General features: G+C 41.2%; 2 protein-coding genes across 2 annotated transcripts in view; one reads left to right on the top strand and one right to left on the bottom strand.

Annotated features, from left to right (window-relative positions):
* The window catches only part of MPPED2 (metallophosphoesterase domain containing 2), a 172732-nt gene extending 169964 nt beyond the window's left edge, over positions 1-2768 (bottom strand). The window contains exon 1 of the mRNA XM_004263953.4: positions 2405-2768. The gene's annotated coding sequence lies outside the window, so the exon portion shown is untranslated. The remainder of the gene's footprint in view (positions 1-2404) is intronic.
* LOC117197549 (uncharacterized) overlaps positions 1294-23591 on the top strand; it is a 49131-nt gene continuing 26833 nt past the window's right edge. The window contains exons 1-4 of the mRNA XM_049713820.1: positions 1294-1300; positions 1573-2034; positions 13285-13406; positions 14391-14463. Of these exons, the coding sequence (XP_049569777.1) occupies positions 1294-1300; positions 1573-2034; positions 13285-13406; positions 14391-14408 (609 nt within the window). The 3' untranslated portion in view covers positions 14409-14463. The remainder of the gene's footprint in view (positions 1301-1572; positions 2035-13284; positions 13407-14390; positions 14464-23591) is intronic.

Raw genomic sequence — 23591 nt, 5'->3', positions numbered from 1 at the left:
TTATCCTGTGCCTTAAGCTGTGCAACTTGGAATGTTCTTTTTCAGGAATCTAGTGGGAAACGCTTTTAAAGTCTGCTGGCAATGAAGGGATTAAAAGCTGAGGAATTAAATAACTGTCTCCACCTCCTAGACACCAGAAGTCCAATTTACCAAGAGTTTTCAAAGCAACAACTCATGACCTCTCTGCCCGAGCACCGCACGGCACAGCCTATGAGAAAGGAGCCCGTGATTTCCTCGTTTAAACAAGGATGCTCATTTTATTCACTACCCCTAAGAAGACCGCCCGACAGCCTGGCCAGACTTCGGGACTCGCCTGCTCCGACTCCGCCAAATTTCGCTTTCTCCTCCCTCTGCAGCACAGATCGAGTGCTTTCTCAACTCACGCCCTTACTGTTTCATGCCCATCCCTGTATTCCGGAGCGATGCCCAGAAGCCTTCCGGGCGGCTTCTCCATCAAGGTGTTTAGACGGATGCACAAAGTTCCACGTGCCTCTGTCCACAGAGCGCCCTCCCTCCCGACGCACTTACACCTGAACTTGTCTCCAGCACTGCGGACACCCGGCTGGCACATTCTTTCAGAAAGAAAGGGCAGGACTTTTCTCCCGCGCCTCTGGCAACGCGTAGAGCCTATATATGGTGGGGCGGGGGGCGCGGAATTCTCTACTTTGGATTGGTGTGTTTGTTTTAAATCTAGGGTGGGCAGTTGGGGGTGGTCAGCAACTACACACACACACACACACACACACACACACACACACTGACACACTCGCGCGCGCCCTGCCCTCCCGGCTCACGGCCGGCTTGTCCGGACTACAGCTCCCCCTTCCTTCCTGGAGCACCAGCTCGCCTTACTCGCTCAGTCCCCCGTTGCCACCGCCGTCGCCTCCGCTGAGGCCGCCGCTTCTGGCACTGTTGGCGCTGGCGCTCGCGGCCCCAGGCTCCGTTGGGCGCCTTTCTTTCTCTACCTTTCCCCCAGCCCCGAATTGATTGATGACCACCGGCGGCCAATGGCTCTGACACCGCACCATCCTCGCTCGAGCATCACAGCCCCACGCCCCCGACGTCAGCCTCCAGGGCGCGTTGGCATCCCCGAACCCTCAGAGCGGAGCCCGCGCCCGGAGCCGCCACCGCCTCCCTGCTCTCTGCCCCGGAGCTGCGGGGCTGCTTCCCTGGAGCGGCAGAGAAAGAAAGGGAGGGAGCCAGCGAGCGTTGGAAGGGGGTGTGGAGGCCACGGATTCCCCCCCCCTTTGGAAATCTTTTCTTGCACTTAAAGTTTTGTTTGTTTTTTCCACCATGACCTGTTTGTGTTTGTTTGCAGCATCTCAAGTCAATTACACATTTTTCATGACCCGCATTTGCACTTAATTTGGGGTGTGTTGGGGGGGAATGTGGTAATAAATCTACCCCACTGGAGCATCCTTAATTTCCTTCCTTGCTGGTAGATTCTAATCCCCTCCCCAACCTCCAGGAAAATGCCCCTTCTACCTCCTAGGCCGCAAACCTTGTAATTCAAAGGCTTTACAAAGATAACCCTGTTACATGTAAATAGCATAGAAACTCCTGCCTCTCAAGGGAAGAAATCGGGCGGCAACGGTTACTTTTTCTCGCTGCTCATCCCCCGCAGCCCAGCCCGGGTCGCCTGCTCGATCGGCAGGCTACGATCGTGGAGACCGGAGGCGGCGGGGGAGAGCGAGGTTGGGGCGCCGGGAGAGAGTGAGAAACAGCCCCGCGCGAGAGCGGCGCGCACGCGGGCGGCCCGGGGGCGGCCGCGGAAAGCAGCCCGAGCACAAAGCTGCGCGGCGCCTTCCTGGCCACCGCACCTCGCTCGGGCCGCCGCGGGCGCCCGGGGCTCGGGCCAACACAACGCACCCGGGCCTAGGCCGGGGCGGCTCGAACACAGAACCCCGGGACTTTCTAGTAAACAGCTCGCCCTCGTCCCCACCCCCATCCCCGCTGCCGGGCTTTCGCCGCCGCCCCTCGCCGACACCCCCTTCTTCCCTCCTAAGAAATCCCGGCGGAGGAGGGAGCCGCGAGGTGAGGACCCCGGGAGGTCGAGGGCCGAGGACTGGGGTGGGTGGGGGTGGAGAAGGGCAGAGGGTCAAGATGGGGAGTGGGAGGGAGACAGCTCCTAAAAAAGAATTCGCTTTCGCTCGGGGGTTGAAAATAAGCTCTCCTCGGGTTCCGAATTGCCCGGGAAGCGCCGGCTTGTGAGAATGTCAGGGGCACCGGGGCAGCCGCGGTCCGCAGCCTCCGAGCCCCTCGCACGCGCCGCTGACAAGGCACCTCGCACCCGGGCTCCGCTTTGTGTGTGCATTTTTTTCCCTTCCTCTCGCGCGCGGCACCGGGCGCCCGGCCGCCTCCTCCCCCTCCCCCGCCCTCCGCCTCCCTTCCCGGGGCGGATTACCTTTCCCGGGCTGCGCTCCGGGTCTTGGGGATGCCTTCAGCGCCCGGCGAGCAGGCGATCCATCGCGAAGCGGCAGGAGCCGGCGGGAGGCGCGCGGGGGCGGCGAGGGGCGCGGGCGGGCCAGAACCTTCGACCCCAGAGGTCCCGCCGCGGGCTGGGGCTGGGGGCCGGGGGGCGCGGCACGAGAGGGAGGCGCGGGGGAGAAAGGACGGGAGCAGCCTCGATCTGGGGAGAGAGCGAGCGAGGGGGCGAAGAGAGGGAGCGAGGGCGCGGCGAGCCGGAGGGAGCGAGAGCGGTGCAGTGACAGGGACTGCCACTGGGGTCAAAGGAGCACAGCTCCAGGAAGCAGGGCGGCCGAGGCGCCGCTCTGTGCGCGCTCCCCGGCGGGACCCCGCGCCCCCGCGCGCCCCTCCTGCTGCCCCGGCCCACTCGAACCCCCACTGGCGCCCTGAGGCCCCGGGGTTGCAAGAGGAGGAGGGAGCTGAGGGCGAGGCCGGCAGCCTGCTGGTGCTCCCGGGTCAAGCAGGCGGCAGGAAGCTGAGCTGCAAGTTCATCATCAGGAGTGCGATCAGCGTAAAAATGATAGGGGACCGGGGAGGGGGGCTACGGAGCCCCAGGAAAATAAAGGGAGTTTTCCCTCCAAATGGGCGTCTTCTGCAAAGGGAACACCCAGGCCCCAGGCCCCCCACCCACCGACCTGCCAGGCGCTGTCTGCAGTCCTGGCACAGCTCCAGGGCGCAGAGCTTGCCTCGGGGGCAAGGGGAGCGGCTCGGGCCCTACACACACACACACACACACAGACACACACACACACACACACACACACACACACACACACACACACACACACACACACACACACACCTTTCTTTCTGCGATGTTGTTCCTAGGCCAATCCAGCTGATAATTTCTTTCACCTCCATGAATTAAGGCAGGTTCAGTATATGGAGGCAAGGAGAGGCAAAGACTAATTGTTTCCATTTTTGTGTTTGGGGCACATTTCTCCCAAAGGATAAGCAATTCAAAAACGTAAAAATAAAAGTTTGTCCTTTTTTCTCTGCTACTTTGGGTTATGGAAGAAAACGTTTTCAGAATTGTAGGCAAACACGTAAGGAAAAGAAAAGCGGCTGAAATGCTAGAAGACAGAGGACAAGGAAGAGAAGGCTTTTAGAAAACTTGGTTGGTGGTGTTGACTGTGAAAGATGAGGTGGCCCTGTGATGTTATGCCATTGTCAGAGCTGAAGGATTTGGACGCCAACCAGACTCAAAAATCTAGGCATTCTCCAAAGGGAAATCCAATGGATGTGTGTGAGAGGGAGAAGTGTGCTAGGTATACTATGTGACAACTGACTAGACATCCTGGCTGAAATTATATCCCCTAAAAACAAAAAGGAACCGTTTCAGCCTGGTCTGTGGCCTCTGTGCTGAGACTAATTGGTTTCCAGGGTCTGGGGAGGAAGGGAGAGAGGCTGGTTGGAGCCCCTATAAAAAAAGATCAAACAGAATTCACTTGAAAATATGTCCCTTTTACAATGGGCTTTCCTGGCACTTGAATTTTTTTTTAACACCTTTATTGGAGTATAATTGCTTTACAATGGTGTGTTAGTTTCTGCTGTATAACAAAGTGAATCAGCTGTACATATATCCCCATATTCCCTCCCTCTTGCGTCTCCCTCCCACCCTCAGCTATACATATACATATATCCCCATATCTCCTCCCTCTTGCATCTCCCTGTCTCCCACCCTCCCTATCCCACCCCTCTAGGTGGTCACAAATCACCGAACTGATCTCCCTGTGCTATGCGGCTGCTTCCCACTAGCTATCTATTTTACATTTGGTAGTGTATATATCTCCATGTCACTCTCTCACTTCGTCCCAGCTTACCCTTCCGTCTCCCCGTGTCCTCAAGTCCATTCTCTACGTCTGCGTCTTTATTCCTGTCCTGCCCCTAGGTTCTTCAGAACCATTTTTTTTTAGATTCTATATATATGTGTGTGTTAGCATACAGTATTTGTTTTTCTCTTTCTGACTTACTTCACTCTGTATGACAGACCCTAGGCCCATCCACCTCATTACAAATAACTCAATTTCGTTTCTTTTTATGGCTGAGTAATATTCCATTGTATATATGTGCCACATCTTGTTTATCCATTCATCTGTTGATGGACACTTAGGTTGCTTCCATGTCCTGGCTATTGAAAATAGAGCTGCAATGAACATTGTGGTACATGACTCTTTTTGAATTAGTTTTCTCAGGGTATATGCCCAGTAGTGGGATTGCTGGGTCATATGGTAGTTCTATTTTTAGTTTTTTTAGGAACCTCATACTGTTCTCCATAGTGGCTGTATCAATTTGCATTCCCACCAACGGTTCAAGAGGGTTCCCTTTTCTCCACAGCCTCTCCAGCATTTATTGTGTGTAGATTTTTTGATGATGGCCATTCTGACCCATGTGAGATGATACCTCTTGTATTTTTGATTTGCATTTCTCTAATGATTAGTGATGTTGAGCATCCTTTCATGTGTTTGTCGGCAATCTGTATATCTTCTTTGGAAAAATGTCTATTTAGGTCTTCTGCCCATTTTGGGATTGGATTGTTTGTTTTTTTGCTAGTGAGCTGCATGAGCTGCTTGTAAATTTTGAAGATTAATCCTTTGTCAGTTGCTTCGTTTGCAAACATTTTCTCCCATTCTCAGGGTTGTCTTTTCGAGGATTTCCTTTGCTGTGCAAAAGCTTTTAAGTTTCATTAGGTCCCATTTGTTTATTTTTGTTTTTATTTCCATTTCTTTAGGAGGTGGGTCAGAAAGGATCTTGCTGTGATTTATGTCATAGAGTGTCTGCCTATGTTTTCCTCTAAGAGTCTTATAGTGTCTGGCCTTACATTTAGGTCTCGAATCCATTTTGAGTTTCTTTTTGCTGGCACTTGAATTTGAAGTAAGGTATGTCTTATGCCTGAGTAGAAATGAAGGGCTTGCTAATGTATTTCTTTTGTTGTACAGTATGTCCAGAGTGTCCGTACTTGTCACATGTGCTGGGAGCAAGAGGACAGTCACTTTCCTCGCCCAGCATAAACCACAGCAAGTGGCATTGGCGTTAAAGAATGCCAAAGATGGGGAGGGGCTCCTTTATATTTTGTTTTTGATTTCCAGCCCAGCAGCAAACACTGACTGGAATCATGTTTTTGAAGAAATGCTTGGTTTTGTTTTCTTTCTTCTATGAGTTAGCAGTACACCCCTTATCCACATGGTTAAAATTTTTCAACTGATTTTGACTGATTTAATCAGTCAAAAATAAATCTGCACCAGCCAAATTATTTCTGTGGTTTTCTTCCTTTAGAAAACAAACAACCTGATAGTCAATCAAAAAAGGAAAACTAGCTTGTGCATGATCCTAGATCTAAGTAACGTGCACACAAAAAAACAAATAAAAACCTGTTCTACTTTAGTGGCACATTTTATAGGATACTTAATGCTATAAAAAAAATCAAGTGAGTGATCCTTTACAAAGTTGATGAGAACTTCTTTATCATTTTATTGAATGGGGAAAAATTGAGGCAAAAAAAGGTTAAAATCGTAACTTGCAGTGTAGGAAGAAGTCAACCTCTACTGTGTCCCTGCTAATCAGTTATCCACTGAGAGTTGGTGACCAACCTGTATTAAGGTTATGAATTTTTATTTCCATTTGTCTACCAAAATAAAGAAGCTGGAGAAGTATAAGTGAATTTAAATAATAAATTAGGACAAAAAGGAACTCACTTTTCAAATAATTCTCATCCCATGGTTTTGAACATATTGCATTTTGTCAAATCATATTCTCTACCAGCATAGCTACCTACACTAAAAACTTGTTTTAAAATGAGTGGATGTGAACCATGTCTGTCCCCTGACATTAGCTTGGAAACATCAAACCTCATTATACCAAATTTTGAATGTTATATTCTGGGAGTTTTGGTGGTGTTTTTTTTTTAAGATAAGTGAGGCTGTAAGCTCCATTTTTTTTGTTGTTAAATTCAATTTTTATTGCTTCTAATAGAAAACAAAAGAAGGATGAAAATCAAATGCCAAGTTTATGCTTGCCTCTATGCAAATATTACACATTTTTTCCTTTAATGGAATGTAAACCTGGACCCTTTCTCCAGTGATTTCATCGAAGGAACTGGCAAATATACTTCCTGATATCCTGCTGCAGTATCTTTTAAAATATCATTTCAGAATGCATTTAGGGAAGAAAATGAGAGATAGGAGCGTGGGAGAACCTTAGGTGGAAGCTTGGAAAGTGAATGCTACTTCCCTTGAAAGCTCAGTACTTTATTTGGAGTTGGCTTTCATTCTCCCTATGAGAATAGTTTTCCAATACTTCAGGGATACTTGTGTATAACTAAAAGCTTGGTTCAACCCTGCAGCTCTTCTTCAGAAAAAAAATTCAACTATTTTACCTCTTTTTTTCTTTAAATTGGTTGCATTTTAATCATTTTCCAGCAAAACTTAAGATATATATTATCAGAAATCAGAGCCTGTTAATAGAACTATTATGACACAATTAGAAAAATATCTGAGCCAACCAATACCTTTACTTTATTCTAAATTCCTACAGTTTTTACTTTTTTTCTTTGGTTTGTTTTAAATGTTTTCATTGTAACCCCCTCAAGCTGAAGAACTATGCCCTCTATCCCTTTGTGGTTTTCATTCTTATGTGCTATGTATGCACTTGGTAGAAACTCGGAAATATTTGTTCAACAATCTTATGAGTCAATAAATGAGAAAGAGAGTAAGAGAATGCATGAGTGATTGAGGCTACTACACAATGAAGGAAAATCCATACCAGATATGCAGGAACGGAAGTGATATCATGAGACCAGCATGGAGGATAAGAGCTAAGGATTTCCTACGGAGTTCAAATAGTACAATTAAAGGGGTTTGTTACTGTCTTCAAAAGCATGAAATAGTACATAAGACTGCTTCATAAGTTGATTTTCTCATAGAGAAGCTGAAGATTTTTATGTGTCCCATCCATTTAAAGGCAGCCTTCTTTTTAAACACAGCAGGATGCAGAAGAAAAAAAAAATTTTGTATCTTAAAATTTACAGACATAATATACCAAAATATAGTCTCAAAAGAAAATTATGTGATTAACCTGATTCTTTGATAGATCCTTTTTGAAGTGCTCAAAATAAATATATAAATTATGGCTTTTGTCCTTCTTATTTAAAATTTCCTTTTGGTTATCCAATAAAAACGTGTATGACTAAGAAAGATTCAAGAAACACTAGAACCCATGAAATTTTATTTCATAAAATAAATTTTATAGGCATTATCTTAGAAAGACTAAATTTGATCCAGCTTTGCCAGCAGCTTAAATAATAAAGATGGAGAGAGTGGAAATCTTAAAATTTTACAAAACACTCGCTAATTCTTACCATACTTACTAGCTAATGTTTAGCATGTATCAACAAAAGAGATGAGTATTATTTATGTAATAATTTTAATAATCAGTTTCAAAAAAATATCTTAACAAGATACTGAGCATGTGCTGGTGTGCTTTCTAGCCTAACAGACTTGCGTGATCTCTGTTATCAATTAGTGTTTGCTGAGTCCTTCCCTATATCATATCATGGTCCCAGTTCTGGAAAAGTGGGATAGAATTTAGTGGTACTTGGGATAGGCTTGTCGTGGTGGAAGACGAGCAATCTCATTGAAGTAAAAGCCAAAGTAATCTCTTTTGAAAGATGGGCAGTGTGGAAAACCCATAATAACCAGATTAAAGAAAACATATGTGGGGTTTTTCAAGTTTAATAATTCAGTTTGACAAGCTAGTATAAGATATATCAATATTTTGATTAAGCAATGTATAATGTAATTTTCCCTCTCAGCAAAAATAAATAAATGAATGAATACATTTTTTTAAAAATTGACTTTGAGAGACCAACAGAATCTAAACCCTATTTCTCTCAGTAATAATAATGTTCAGTTATTCAAAAAATACTTTTAAAGCTCTGCTCTGTGACAGGCAGAGTACTCAAACCATGCCGATGGACTAATGATGCAAAAAGCAGGAGTTTCCTCCCACATATGAAGTAGGTAATCTAATGAGCCTGGGCAGAGACTGACTTTAAATAATCACATAAATAAATAAAAATTGTATCTAAGAAAAGGAGAGGCAACTGGTACAAAGAAAACTTAAAATAGGGGTACTTTTCCTCCTCTGAGTGAAGACTCCCTGATGGAGGAAAGGAATACAAGGATGTTATAGGAAAAAGAAAAGCAGTGTGGCGGGTTGCTGAGTTCCAGAGGGGTCTGGATCCGGATCTGTAGGCAGAGGCCAGAACTGAAGGGCCAAGTTAAAAACATTTGAAGGTCACAACTAAGGTCTTGTTGAAGATGTTTGACTTTATTCTGAGGGCAACTGGAATCTGTTTAAGGATCTTAAGTAGAAAGGCTAACATGATTAGTTTTATGTTTTGCAAAGGTCACTCTTGCCCCAGCGTGGAGAATGGATTTTAGGGGGCTAGAGTGAACTTTGGGAGGCCATTCGGAAGCTCTCGCAGTCTTTGGGCTGGAGGTGATGGTAGCCTCTAGCAGAACAGTTTGGAGGAGATGAGACATGGAGAGATGTGAATGGAATTAAGAGATTTGAATACAGTTTACGTAATAAAAACAAAGAGTACCAGAATCTTGAAATAGTGTCTGAAGGTGTGGCAGTACCCAGCCAGAGAGGCTGAGAGCTATACTTACCCAACGACTTCCTTTTTTAAGCCCCTCATTCTACTCGTAGTGCACCCTTCCCATGTCTCCAAGCCAACTTCATTCTATTCTGTACACATCTTTTGGAATCCCATCTTGTCATGAAGAACTGCAGTATGAAATACAGTCCTGGCATAAAATGTCATTAACTTTTTTCAAACATACAGATTCTAGAACATTATCCCTCATTCAATGTCCCACACCTATTTTTGGTCCACATATGGACTTGTCTTATTTTGTATGAAATATAAATGCAAGAAGTGTATTTCTGTTTTCCTTTGAAGTTTTTAGATGCTACGTCAATTCCACATCTGTCTTTATTGGAGTTAGTTCACTTCTATTTAATATTCCAAACAATATTCTAAGTGATTCTTATAAAATGGTTGTTTTTTAAGTGAAACATTCAAAGAAACAGATATGCTCTCAGAGGAAATACATAGACACTGATTACAAGTAAGAATATTGTTCTTTTGGTGCAGGATTATTCCACGTGGACCCAATCACAAACCCACAAACCCACTGTGAAGGCGTTCTGATTATTGGCTTCCTGATTGGTGGAAACTAAGTCACTATGGCCCCTCTTAGCAAGTCAGGCTGCCAAGAAAAGATGCAATGGAAATATATATAAACTTTTAAGGACATTTATAATGGCAACCATGTTTTCAAAATTTACCCCTTTCTTGGAACGTCTACGTTTTGAAAGTTCCATCAGTTTCTTCTTCTGTCCTCATGATTCCCCATAGTGACCATCTATAAACAGAGCAAAATCTGCACACAAGAGAAGAGATGAATAGCCAAGGTCTACGGGACATGGTTTTACTAGATTCTAAAATAAAAGGAAGGTTTACAGGAAGGTCGTTTTAAAAAAATTACAGTGATAGATCAAAATCCCTATTTCATGCTCAGTACAGAAGGAACTGTAAAAAGATTATTTTTTTCCTTTTCAATATTATTTCCTTTTCTATCCATTGTTTTGTGAAAATTGGAAAATACAAATAAGCAAAAAGAAAAAATTTTAAAATAGCTGTAATTTCACCATTCAGAAATATTTACTGTTAACACTTGGTTATATAGTTTTTCAGTCAAATGTATTTTACAAAAATGGAAGAAAATTGGGAACACAGTTAAGTGTATATTGTAGTAGTTGAGAGCAAAGCAAGATTAGAATCCCACCTCTGCCTGCCTCTTACTACCTGCGTGAGCTTGGGTAAATTACTTAAACCCTCTGTGCCTTGGTTTCCTCATTTGTAAAAAGGAGATATTAAAAGTACCTACTTTGTAGAGTTGTTACAAGATTAAATGAGTTAGTATTTTTTAAGACCTTAGAATAATGTATGATACATATCAAGTAATTATTATACAGTTTTGTAATACATTTCTAAATCTTTTTAATACAAAATTAATATACTGCCATTGTAAATAAATTAAATACTGAAGTACATTAGGAAATAAAAGTTCCCCTCTTTCTTCCTCATATCCCATTACCTATATAACCTGTTCTTTCAACTGAATAGATACTGTGAACATCTTTCCATGTCATTAAACATCCTTCTATGGCTCTATAGAACTTTCATTAAAAGAAGTGCTATGCATGTTATAAGTTTAGAATACCTAACAGTCCATATTCCATTTCAGGACACTGCACACATATTATAACCATAAAGATTACTTTAAAAGATGCTCCTTTAAGGAGTCAATAGTCCTAAAACATATTAAGAAAATCTCTCTGATATTCACATTTATGGGAATGATTGAATTGATCTTTGAAAGACCAAGAGATATGGTCTTATTGTCATATTATTAATAAAAAATAATTTTTGAGGCAAAAGCAATATTCTAAAAAGCAAATTAGGGATTTTATGTTTTGCTAGCTGCAGTCAGTTTTTGGTTATGTTGTTTAAATTCATAAACAAAACAAATAAGCTGATAGTTTGTTGAGAATGATGACTAATTGATATTTAAACTTTACTACCAATTGTTGATATAACACTTATTTGCATACTTCAGAGCTGTCTAGAATATATAATGGGCCCTAATCTGTAGTGTTCATCTGACAACAGGAGGTTCAAAACGTGATGGCAATAACATGGGAAAGTTGTAGAACTTAAAGGAGGGAGGATTTAAGAATTCTTTGGAACTTGGCAATTCTTTGGAACTTGGCATTTCTTTGGCAAATTGTATGACTGCTGCGTTTCCACCAGTTGGGATATGAAGTATATGGAAGTGTATATGACTAGTGTTTATCTTATTACAAGATTTGCACGTCAAAATTAAATAGTCTGTGGTGATCCTCAACCTTCCCCATACGCACAAGCTAATTTAGTTAAAGAAATATGAGTGTGTTTGGGTGTCAAGGAGTTTGCCTAGTGGAGTCTAAGATTTTCATTTTAGAAAAGGTTGTACTGAGAGAAAAACATGTTCTACAGCAACTATTATCTGGTATCCAAATTCACAATTAGCTAACTGGTCCTCGCATATCTTTGAGGCATACGGAAATTGACGATGAAAGTGTCTAGTGTAACTAGAAATATAATTTGATGAAAACTGAAGCAGTGAACTGTGAGAAACTGTTAAAACCAGTGTCATCGAACAGTGCTTCAAAAATAATGACACAGGACTACTAGCCCTTTTTGAGTAATATTGGGTAAAAATGAGAAAAGCACATGGTATGTACGAAAAGTTTAAATATATGAGGTAATGCTCTTTTTAATTACTGTTATTACAAAGGCCACTCCAAAAGTCTACACCCAGACTCCTTTCCATTTATCTCTAAGTAGACAATGACATCACGTCTCCTCTAAATTATTCAGACTCAGGGGATGGATTTGGCTCATTCAATAGGGAATGCCATGTTTGGTGTTGGCACGATGCTTAAAGTCTCACTCCACATCATCCCCAAACTGAGGAGCACGTTTGATGGTGGCCAAATGATTTTTAAAAATTCCCTCTAAACTTGAAGCACTCAGAAAATCATGAAGAACAAAAATAGAACTGCACCATAAGGTATAATCATAAAACGTCATAGAAGGAGGAAAACTTAAAAAGCGGAAAATGCTCCAGTCATCTGAAGGCTAGCAGTTCGTGAAGTCATTAGAAGTCATTCCATACAGGCTGAGTTTGAGGAAAAGTCAGAGGTTGCTTTGTTCTTGACTCTGAGTGAAATCAAAACCTACCCAGACTCTGTACAAAGGCAACTGCGGTCTGCTTTTTTCTTGCTCGGTATTTGCCACTAAACACACGTAAATGACTTATGTTCAGAAAAGTCTGTGATTCTGTTCATATTAATCCATGTCTCAGGCTGGACAAATGCCTGAGCACAATCAAAGAAGGGGGTAGAAGCCTGCCTTTTCAAACAGGCTAGAAAATTTGTACCGAAAAATCACAGGGTGACAGAGACAGCTGGAAAAATTGCAGCTGGGGCTCTGATTTTCGTGCCAGTGTTACACTTAATGCAAAGGGAATGCAGATGATAGATTGAGAGTTATGTATGTCCTTTAGTTCCTCAGTACTGTACTTACACAGAGGTAAAAATATAAAGTTTTAAAAGTAGCCTCATACTAACGTAACACAAAAAAATCCTTACTGTTGCACTGAATTAATACATAAGAATCCAGCAACAAGTTGCTAATAAAACTAGATAAACAGACCCAACAAATAAAGAGTAAAGCAATACCTCCAAAATTCATCAATAGAAAGGTGTTTCACTAATGGACCTTAATAATCATTTCTTTGGAAAAATAGTCCTAACAAGTATATTTACACATAAAACATTCTGCAAGATGGCTTAAAATGCTGGGGCCACAAGGGGTTTTCAAATCAAAGGTTTTAGGACCTTTGTGCTTTTGAAAGGAATGTATATGATTTTTCTTGGGTTTTAGTAGTGGTTTTATTCATAACGGGAAATTAAAAAAACAAGGTATTAGAGGTAATTCTCTGTATCATCCCTATTCGAACGAACCTTTTCACTTAAGGTACTATTCGATATAATTTGTTCAGATGAGGTGTGTCATCCACAACAGAAATGCTATGTGTAAAATGGAGATCATTGAAAGTTTTATTGAGATGTATCGGGAGTCTCTGGGGACCATGCTGATTTGGGCTGTGTTTTCAGACTCCAACACTCTGTGGCCTTTGACAGGCATGAAGAAAAACCAGACCAAAACAGTTCTCACAGCGCAGCCGGTGGTCACAAAGAACAGCCCATGGAGATGTCTGTCACTGAAAGAGCAGCCTCTGGAAGAGAACCAAAGAGGAAAAGAGGTAGAAATGGAGTGTGTGTGTGTGTGTGTGTGTGTGTGTGTGTGTGTGTGTGTGTGTGAGAGAGAGAGAGAGAGAGAGAGAAAGAGAAGATGAAAATATAATATTTGAACACTATAATATTTGAACACTATAATATAATATTTGAACTCTGAAAAACATCAGTGGTTGAAACCACAGGCATATATTTTTCTCTTCTATCTCCAAGGACTTCATTAATAAAATAGTAAGTATAGGTGATTAATCACACAATTACATTTAAAAAATCTTCTAGAACCTTCTGGCATCTTAGGGAAATTGACTAATAAGTTCCAGAAGGAGGGATGGAATATTCCTAGAAACAACGTACTTATCCTCTTACTTCATTTTTTATTTTAACATCTTCACCTTTAGTAAAGCAGCATCATAGTCTATATATTAATTATAACATTAGCTATTTTTCTAACTTGTTTTTTGACATTTATGTGATCTTATGTTAAAATTCCTTTCAGGGTGATATTTTGATGACCGACTGATAATATTTAATGGAACATACATTTTTATTTAATATGTGTATGCATGCCCCAAAGCTTTTTTAAAAAAGGATTAAAGTGCTCTAAACCCATATATATATAAACTCATGCACCCCTAATATGTAAATTCTTCAGACAAGCCTGTTTAAGATAAAATCATAATCTAATATGTAGCTAGGCTTCTATCCTGCCATTCTCTCGCCACTTTTTTTTTTTTTCTTCTGGTTTTCCAAATAAACAGCAGGCCCTAAGGGCTCTTTGAACTCGCTGGAGTGTTTAGTGCCAACAATCACTGGTTCATGCAGCTTATCTTTTCCTGGTATTTCTATGTGATTTAATAGTTCCAGCCTGGCCAAGGGAATGAAAACTTCTGGGTCTGTTTCTGGAAGTGCTGCACTCCCCATTGCCATCTGTGATAAACCAAATAACCTTTCTCTGCCTCAGCTATTTTCTTATAACCGTGTCTGTTTTGCAGCGATGGAGTGAAGCTTGATAAAATAGTTGGAATCGTTCATCAGTGAGGCAAAGCTGGCTTCTGAGTCACGCAGGTGTGTCAATTAATTAACGAATAAGTACCAACCTTTGGATGGTGATATTAATTAAATATCCAACATTAAGGTGGCATTTAATTGCCAAGGGATTAATAAAACAGATCCTTAGTCTATTAGATTGGGATTCTTTAGTTATAAGTAATAGAATCTGACCCTGGCTAAGATCAGCAACAGGGAGTTTATTGAAACATTAACAGGATTACATCAATCCGAAGGCTCAGGGTGGTGGATTAAATTTTCTGAAAATGATTGCACCAATATATTTCTATCCCGCATGTTCTTCCAATGTGATGTTGACCGTACTCTGTTGAGAGGTGAGAGGTTTAAGTTCTTTCCCCTTGAATGTGGATGGACTTTCACATTGCTTCAATCAAGAGTGCAGCAGAAGTACCACGGCATGACTTTGCAGGCTAGGTCAGGACAAGAGATAGGGCTTCTCCTTGCATCTTTGTTCCTTGAGCTGCTGCATAAGAAGTCTGGCTGCCCTAAAGTCATCATATATGGAAAGACCATATAAAGGTTTCAAGACATGCCCAAGGAGACCCAATTATTCTGGTCTCCATCTGTTTCAGCCTTCTCTGAGCAGGTACCAGACATGTGAGCACACCTTCAAGTCCTACCTTTAAAATCCCACCAGATAAAAATGAGTAGAGGAGAAATAAGCTGTCCCTGCTGAGTCCTGCCCAGAATGCAGAGTCTGGAGCAAAATGACGTTATTGTTTTTGTTGTTTCAAACCACTAAATTAGGGATGGATTGTAACACTTGGTCAGGAAGCAGGAATCAAGAAGAGAATATGGAAAGGGCTGGGAACGAGGAACTAGAGAAATATACTGTAGCATGAAGAGTGTGGTTGCGGTACTGCCATCAGGATGACTCAACTCCAAATGTCTCTTCAATCCTGTATCACTTATTCAAGAGTCAGAATCCTGGAGAGTACATCCATGGACCAACCTGAAACAGTTAAGTCCACCTCCTGCCTATATCTGAGTGATTCAGGAAAGATTTGGCACAAAGAGTCCCCAGCAGCTGGTGTGACTCCATAGTAGGAAGGCAGGCACCTGGATTCATCATCCGCACCAAGATTATGGTTCAAGGGGAAAGAAATTCTCCAAAAAGAATTTGGATGTCTTTCAGAAGGGTAAATGGAGACAGAAAGTAAAAAGACAACGAGTACGCTCAGGTCACATTTCATTCTACTTAAATAAACAAGTAGTTATAGTATCCTTGAATACAAATTAATGGCAAAGATGTCTTGTCTGCCAGTGGTTTTATTGACTGAAGTCACTGAAATAGTCTTCAAGATAAAGTAGTTCATTGGGTGTTATATATTAGCTTCCTTCCTTCCCTCCCTCCTTCCATTCTTTCTTTCCTCCTTCCTTACTCCCACCCTCCCTCCCTCCCTTCCTTGCTCCCTTTCTCTCTCTCTTTCTTTCTTTCATAATCTTTAATAATTTAGTGTTTAGCACTCAGTCTACAAAATAGTCACAAACATAAGACAAAAGCCTGCAGATTATATATAAAAACACTCAGAGCCGCCCTAAACCTTTTTGGGAACAAGATGGAGAAATAAACAGATACTAAATTAATAAAATACTAAAAAATTTTTGAACACCATTGTTTCTCAAACTATGGTCCTTTTCCACTTGTATTGAATCTGTATCAAATGTGGGGCTCAACATATGCATGCATGACACATGCACTCACACACACACACACACACACACACACACACACACACACACACAATTGCCTCAATCATTTTCAATCAAATAAGCTGCTCAATTTCTTAAAAATAGTAAGACTCACTGATTGTTCGACTGGATCAGTGGCTTATTTGACTGAATTGAAAGGCCATTGATCCAGTGGCCCCATGATAGAAAATGCAAAGGATAATTTTCCCTTACTGTCATGGTTCATTCAAGTTTTAATTTGTTTTAGTTATTTAACAGGAGACATTGTTCCCTTTTAAATGATAATACATGCAGTGAGAAAAAATGATCCTTTGTCACTGAGATTTGTTTAAGCCTTTAAACATGAGAAATAAAGACATCCTTTAAACCAAGATGCCTTCTTTGCTGTAGAAAAGACATCTGTAGAAGGCTCATGATTTTTCACAAGAATTGAAATCAGATTACATATATTTACACACAATATATACTGAAAGTATACAGCATTGCTAAAATAGTTTATTGTCTTTTTCTTGACCATGCATAGAATAGACTTGGGAATACAACAAAATATGAAGAGTTCAAGCCAAATTTGGGAGTCTTACATAGTTTCAAACTTTATTGGTGAAATTATTTGAGAGAGAGAGAGAGAAATATTTATCTCAGAAATTGAGAATTCCAAAATTCTGTTTTGAGGTTTAAGTGATTGTTTTTCTCCTTTTTTTTTTTTTTGCGGAACGTGGGCCTCTCACTCCTGTGGCCTCTCCCGTTGCGGAGCACAGGCTCCGGACGCACAGGCTCAGCAGCCATGGCTCACGGGCCCGGCCGCTCCGCGGCACGTGGGATCCTCCGGGACTGGGACACAATCCCGTGACCCCTGAATCGGCAGGCGGACTCTCAACCACTGCGCCACCAGGGAAGCCCCCCTTTTTTTTTTTTTTTTTTTTTAACTACTTCTGCTTTTTTTTTTTTTAGCTTGATTTGGGCAGTGAAATCTAGCGAAATAAGGAAAGTGGCTTGAGTGTGGAAAAGCAGTGTAAAAGTGAAAAGACCATATCACTGTACAGTCTCTTACTGCTGTTCTTTCACTAATTTGTGACAGAGAGATTTCTCAACGTCAGCACTATCAACATTCAGGTTGGAAAGTGCTTTGTTGAAGTAGCTGACCTGTACATTGTAGCATGTTTAGCAGCACGCCTGGCTTCTACCCGCCTGATGCTAGTAACACTTCAGTCTTTTTTTAAGTTGTGGTAAAATATATGTGCATAAAATTTACCATTTTAATCATTTTTAAGTGTGCAGTTCAGTGGCATTAAGTACATTCCCCTTGCTGTGCAACTATGGCCAGCATCCGTCTCCAGCACTTTTTCATCTTCCCAGACTGAAACTTCATACCTATTGAACAACAGCTTGCCTTTCCAACTCCCCACAACCCCTGCTAACCTCCATTCTACTTTCTTTCTCTGTGGATTTGACTACTCAAGGCACCTCATACAAATGGAGTCACACAATATTTGTCTTTTGTGACTGGCTTATTTCACTATTGTAATGTCTTCAAGGTTTATGCATGTTGTAGCACGTCAGCATTTCCTTCCTTTTTCAGGTTGAATAATATTCTACTGTATGGATATACCACATTTTGTTTATTCACTCATCTCTGAATGGAACTTGGGTTGGTTTCACCTTTTGGCTATTATGAATAATATTGCTGTGAACATGGGTATACAAATATTTGCTTGAATTTCTACTTTCAGTTCCCTTGAATACATAGACAGAAGTAGAATTGCTGGGCCAAATATCTCCAGACATTGCTGAATGTCCCCTGAGGGGCAAAATCACCCCCGATTAAGAACCACTTGTCTAAAAGAATGAACATCTTTGAACAATGGTATTTCCACAGAGCTGAATCATAGGCTTTTAGGTTGAGAAGGGACATTGGAAGCCATCTGGTTGAGTAAATGATCTCTACTTCATCCCTAAGACCTGTATTTGGCCACCAGCAGTGTTTGGTAAGTCAGTTACCCATAAGGCCACCTCAAACTTGCCCCATCAGTTCTTCTCTCCTTAATCTCTTTTAGTCCACTGGCTCCTTCCCATCATCTTCCACATGTTCATGTCTGTATATCCTATATCTTCCACCTTCTAGTCATCAGCAAACATCTTAATAGAGTAATCTATAAAACTTCAACTTCGATTTAGTATTTCTTTATTTTTTTTTTTGTGATACGCGGGCCTCTCACTGTTGTGGCCTCTCCCATTGCGGAGCACAGGCTCCGGACGCGCAGGCTCAGCGGCCATGGCTCACAGGTCCAGCTGCTCCACGGCACGTGGGATCCTCCCGGACCGGGGCACGAACCCTCATCCCCTGCATCGGCAGGCAGACTCCCAACCACTGTGCCATCAGGGAAGCCCCAGATTTATTCTTTAATCAATTAACATCTGAAACTGCTTTGAATACAATCACCTCACTGCTAGATTCAATCAGTTTTTTCTTATCTTTCTTCTTGATATAGTCATCACAATATCCAGTTTCATCTGACCTAACTCTCAGGTGTGTCATTTATTTACCAAGTATTTATTACATCTACTATGTATTACTGTGTAATAAACAATTTTACTGGCCTTTCTCTCCGGTTCCTGGAAGTAACCTCTAAACAGTTGGAATTTCCCAAGTGACAGGTGTATCTTTGTTATTCATTATGCACCCCTCAGGCCACATTTGAAAGTTTATGCTAATGAGGAGACTCATGGTGGACTCCTAGATAGTTTATGTAAATGAGATGAGTCAGGAGAGGGGCTGGCCATGCTAGAAAGACCAACCACACATTAGACTTCGGGGCTTTGAGCCCCAAAAGTAATGTAAGCCTGACTTCTGAGGAGATGGATGGGGCTGGAGATGGAGTCACATGGGCAATGATTCAAACAGCCCTGCCTGTATAATGAAACCCTGATAAAAACTCTGGAAACTGAAGTTCAGGTGAGCCTCCTTGGTTGGCAAACACTCTGTGTACTGGCACACATTGGTGTACCCAGAGGTAACAGGCACCCTGAGGACAAGGAAGCTTCACATTTGGGACCTTATTAGACATCATCTTATGTGCCTCTCCTTTTGGCTGGTTCTGATTTGTATCCTTTTGCTATAATTAAACTATAATGATTAAGTATAGTGCCTTCCTGAGTTCCTGGAGTTATTCTAATGAATTATCAAATCTGAGAGGGTAGTGGGAAATTTTGAATTTGCAGCCAGCTGGTCAGAAGTGAGTGTGGCCTGGGGACTCCTGAACTTGTGACTGGTGTCTGAAGTGAGGGCAGTCTTGTGGAGGACTCTCCCCTTATCTGTGAAGTTTGGCTTAACTCTAGGTAGTTGGTGTCATTACAGTCACCCTGAGGCACTCTGCAATACCATGGTGAGCAAAACATTGATTCCTAGCCTCATGGAGTTTAGAGTAGAGACAGGCAGAGAGAGGTAAAAATATAACCAGAAAACCAAACATAGAACCTCCTCTGGGTACAAATGTGTTAAATTTCCAAAGACTATTCATAAGTCTATTTGTTCCTAAGTCCAAAATGATGCCATAAAAGGGATGAAAATATGCATATCAATTAATGTTAGGTTTCATTTTGTTTTCATCATAGTCTTATGCCACTAATTAGTAGTTTTCATCATTCTCACTGCTTGTACATTTCGTTGGGCATAATGACTTTAATAATGCTCATAAAACACCTCAAAATTACACACAAACATAGCCAGCTCTAGAGAACCAAGAAAAAAATGAAAACAAGATGATTAAGATTAAAATGACTGTACATGACCATGTCTGTCTTAAGTTGTTGGTAAATAGAATTAACTTGGCTTTGTTCCAGGGCAAAACTGTGTATACAAATGTCTATGAATTTCTTAAGTTGTACTTCACAAAGGAAGGATATACATACATACATATAAATGGATAAATAAGTGGACCATTTAGATGGAAGTTTGGGGAAGGCTTCTCAGCGACCTGAAGGTTGAGTAAAAATTAGGCAGAGAAGGGAGAGTACGACTGAAGAAAGAAGTTTTAGCAGGTACAAAGATCCTGAGATAAGAAGAGCTTGGCACACTGGTGGCCAAGGATAGTCTATGTAGGGAGTGTGTCTGGAAGTGAGAAGGCAATTAGGTGAAGCAATCTGCCGCCCCAGCAAGATGGCACCAAGGCTCAGGTATCAGAGGGTGATGATGGTTGAAGATATATTTGGGTAACTAATACGGCTAATACTGGGAAACATGCCCAAACAGTCACTCCGCTGGGATGTGAGCCTTCTGGGGTCTATGGGTGTGTGTGTATGCGCTTGCTTACTAGCCTGTATGAGTGACTTAGAGCTATAATAATCTGGGGTTAATAATAGGGAGACATCTGGTATGAATTCACTCAGGAGCTTTAGGAATGCTTTTGGTTAACATTAACAGCAATTATGAGATATGTATTATTATTAATCTATTTTCAATAAGAGAAAGGAATACAATTGAACGGTTGCACTGGGATTTGAACTCAAGCAGTGTGACTCCAGAGCCCTCTCAGCTATCTTGGTTCTGAAAACCACGCCTGTGTTAGGGTGTACCACAGTGGGAGGTGCATTCTCTTCTCCACTGCACTGGGTACCAATCATGAAAATGGAAAGGCGGTGGCTGGATTTCCACACATCCAGCCTCCAGTTAGCAGTGGCTGTGAACTGCTCTCACAACGAACCCAGAGCCAGGCATCCAGACTTGGGGCTAGTGGCGTAGAAGTTGACATATAAGACCTCTGAGGATTAGAACTATATTGGGGAATGAGTTTCTTTAGAAGCCTGGACTTTGTTAAGTCAAGTGAAGGGGATTTAGCTTATGGAGGGATACTGGGATATCCATGCAAAGGGGACTGAATTTCAACTCACAACTGATAAAGGCTAGAATATTCTGGTTCTGTGAAGTTATCCAGCTCATCGTTGCTCTTCGTTTCCATAATGATATTAACACAGCCACTCCCATCCTGAGCCTTCTGTGCACAAGTTGAAGCTGCTACTCTGAACTGATTTCCTCTCAGTTTGTATTAATCTAGCATCAAAACTCTCCAAATTGAGCCTCTTCAAACTTACTTAGCTACATTTCCTAAAATTCTTCAACGTGTTCCTGTAGTGCTAGTCATTCTGATAGTCTTACTGTCCCCAAAACTTCTTTTGCCTTCCCACTTTAGTGCATATTTGGCCAAAATAGTCTTACTCATTTTATTCCACTTTTAAAGCCCATTTCCACATCCTTCCATGAAGCTATTCCTTGAAAGTCACTTCCTTTCTAAATTACCCATTGTCTGTGTGATAGTTTTTGCTCATGGTTGTAGTTGTTCTTTATTATATGCCGCTTTGGTGTTTCCCTAAATGTTTGGTGCAAAGTTCCTAAAATGTACGACACAAACTCCTGGTGGGCATAGAGGAGGTTTTAGGTGGTTTTACAGATCTAGCAATGAATAGCATCATATCACATTGTGAGAAACGTATTCCTTCTTTGACTCTTTTTCAATAATTGGGATTAGGACAAGTAACAGTATCTGTTTTGTACTAGTCTCTATTTAATACCTATATAACACACACTCCTCCTTACATAGAAATGAAAATCTCTTAGTATCTGGATAGAACATAACAAAATATTTTGCTTTCTTTGTATTTATTTTTATAAACATAAATATAGGTAAGTAATAGAAGTAAATCATTTACTATAGTAATATAATTTTTTTAAATAAATAGCTTTAAATAAAAATGTGAGTAAATTTTAAAAAGTAAGTAACACTAGTGCAGTCTGTGTGTACATGTACCAAAAATCATGAAGTGATACATGAATGCCTGAGGTTTGGAAAACTCTGGTTTTATGAATATCAGTGCTATGTCACCATGAAGCGTATAATTCACTGAGGGAATGATATTCTTAAGAAGAAATAGTGGACAATAAGAAGAAAGTTCGTGTGGATATTGGGAAATCTTGGTTCTGACTTTGGCAATGAGGGCTTAAAAGGACAAGTTCAGAAGTCAGGTCACCTAGATTTGAGTCCTGGTTCTACCATGTGTCAGCTGTATTAACTTAGATGATTACTTAGACTTTAAGGCAACCCTGTCTAATAGAAATTTCTGTGATGATTTTCTATGTCTGTATAATCTGAGGTGAAGAATGCAGTAGCCACTATTGAGCATTTGAAATCTGGCCTGAGGAACATCTGGGGAACAGAATTTTAAATTTTGTTTAAATTACTTTAATTTGAATAGCAACATGTAGCTAGTGGTGACTTAGGCTGTGCAGCTCCAAGGCTGAGTTTTCTCATCTGTAAAATAAGGATCATGATACTATTTGCCTGAGAGTGTAGTTTCAGAATTAAATGAGATAATGCACATAAAGTACTTAGTTTAGTACTGGTACAGAAAAAGAGTTTAATAACATTAGAAATATATTTAACTACCTTTAGTAATTTGTTTCAAGTCTCTGAAACTCAGTAGTTGCTTTTGAATTTTAATTTAATGGTGTCTAAGATCCTCTGAGTACAAATGTATCCCTTTCTGGTCTGCCACCAGACCCAAGTATAGGATATATAGTAAGGGCTCAGTAACTAGGACAATAGGAGAGTTTTTTTGTTGTTGGGGGTGGATTTCTTTAATCTTTCTTGACCTCAGTTTCAAATTTCTTGGAGCTGTGAAAGTTGAAATGTTTAAGACAATAAAAAATTGCAGGGTGACCAAAAGAAACTGTGAGTAAATTAAAAATATTACTTCATGACAAAAGCATTCTAAGTTGGATCTCAAAGCAAGTGTGAAGGTTTGCTGAATTGAGTCTGTCATATGTTTAAGTTTCTGATATTCTGGTCTGATTGTATCAAATAGCCTCCCTCCCTTGAGAATAACAAGAGTTGCCATTTATGAAGAGCATATGGCACGCCTAGCGCTCTGCCTAGTTATTATTGCTTATTTCATAACAACCTTACAGTGGAGATGCTGTTATTCCTGTTGTAAAGATCAGGAAACTGAGCCTTGGGAAGGTCAAATGAGTTGTCCAAGGTCAAACACGTAAAAGTAGAATCCACCCCTGCCTGGTTCTAAAGCTTGCTGTCTTTCCACTATGGCACAATGCATTTCTGAAGGCACATCTAATGAGGGTTTTTTTTGTTTTTTTTTTTTACATCTTTATTGGAGTATAATTGCTTTACAATGGTGTGTTGGTTTCTGCTTTATAACAAAGTGAATCAGGTATACACATACATATGTTCCCATATCTCTTCCCTCTTGCGTCTCCCTCCCTCCCACCCTGCCTATCCCACCCCTCCAGGCGGTCACAAAGCACCGAGATGATCTCCCTGTGCTATGCTGCTGCTTCCCACTAGCTATCTACCTTACGTTTGGTAGTGTATATATGTCCATGCCTCTCTCTCACTTTGTCACAGCTTACCCTTCCCCCTCCCCAT

This window comes from Orcinus orca, chromosome 8 (genome assembly GCF_937001465.1).
Source record: "Orcinus orca chromosome 8, mOrcOrc1.1, whole genome shotgun sequence".
In the NCBI taxonomy this organism is placed as follows: Eukaryota; Metazoa; Chordata; class Mammalia; order Artiodactyla; family Delphinidae; genus Orcinus; species Orcinus orca.
Note: the sequence above shows the minus strand (reverse complement) of the source record. Positions and strands in the feature narration are given on the sequence as shown.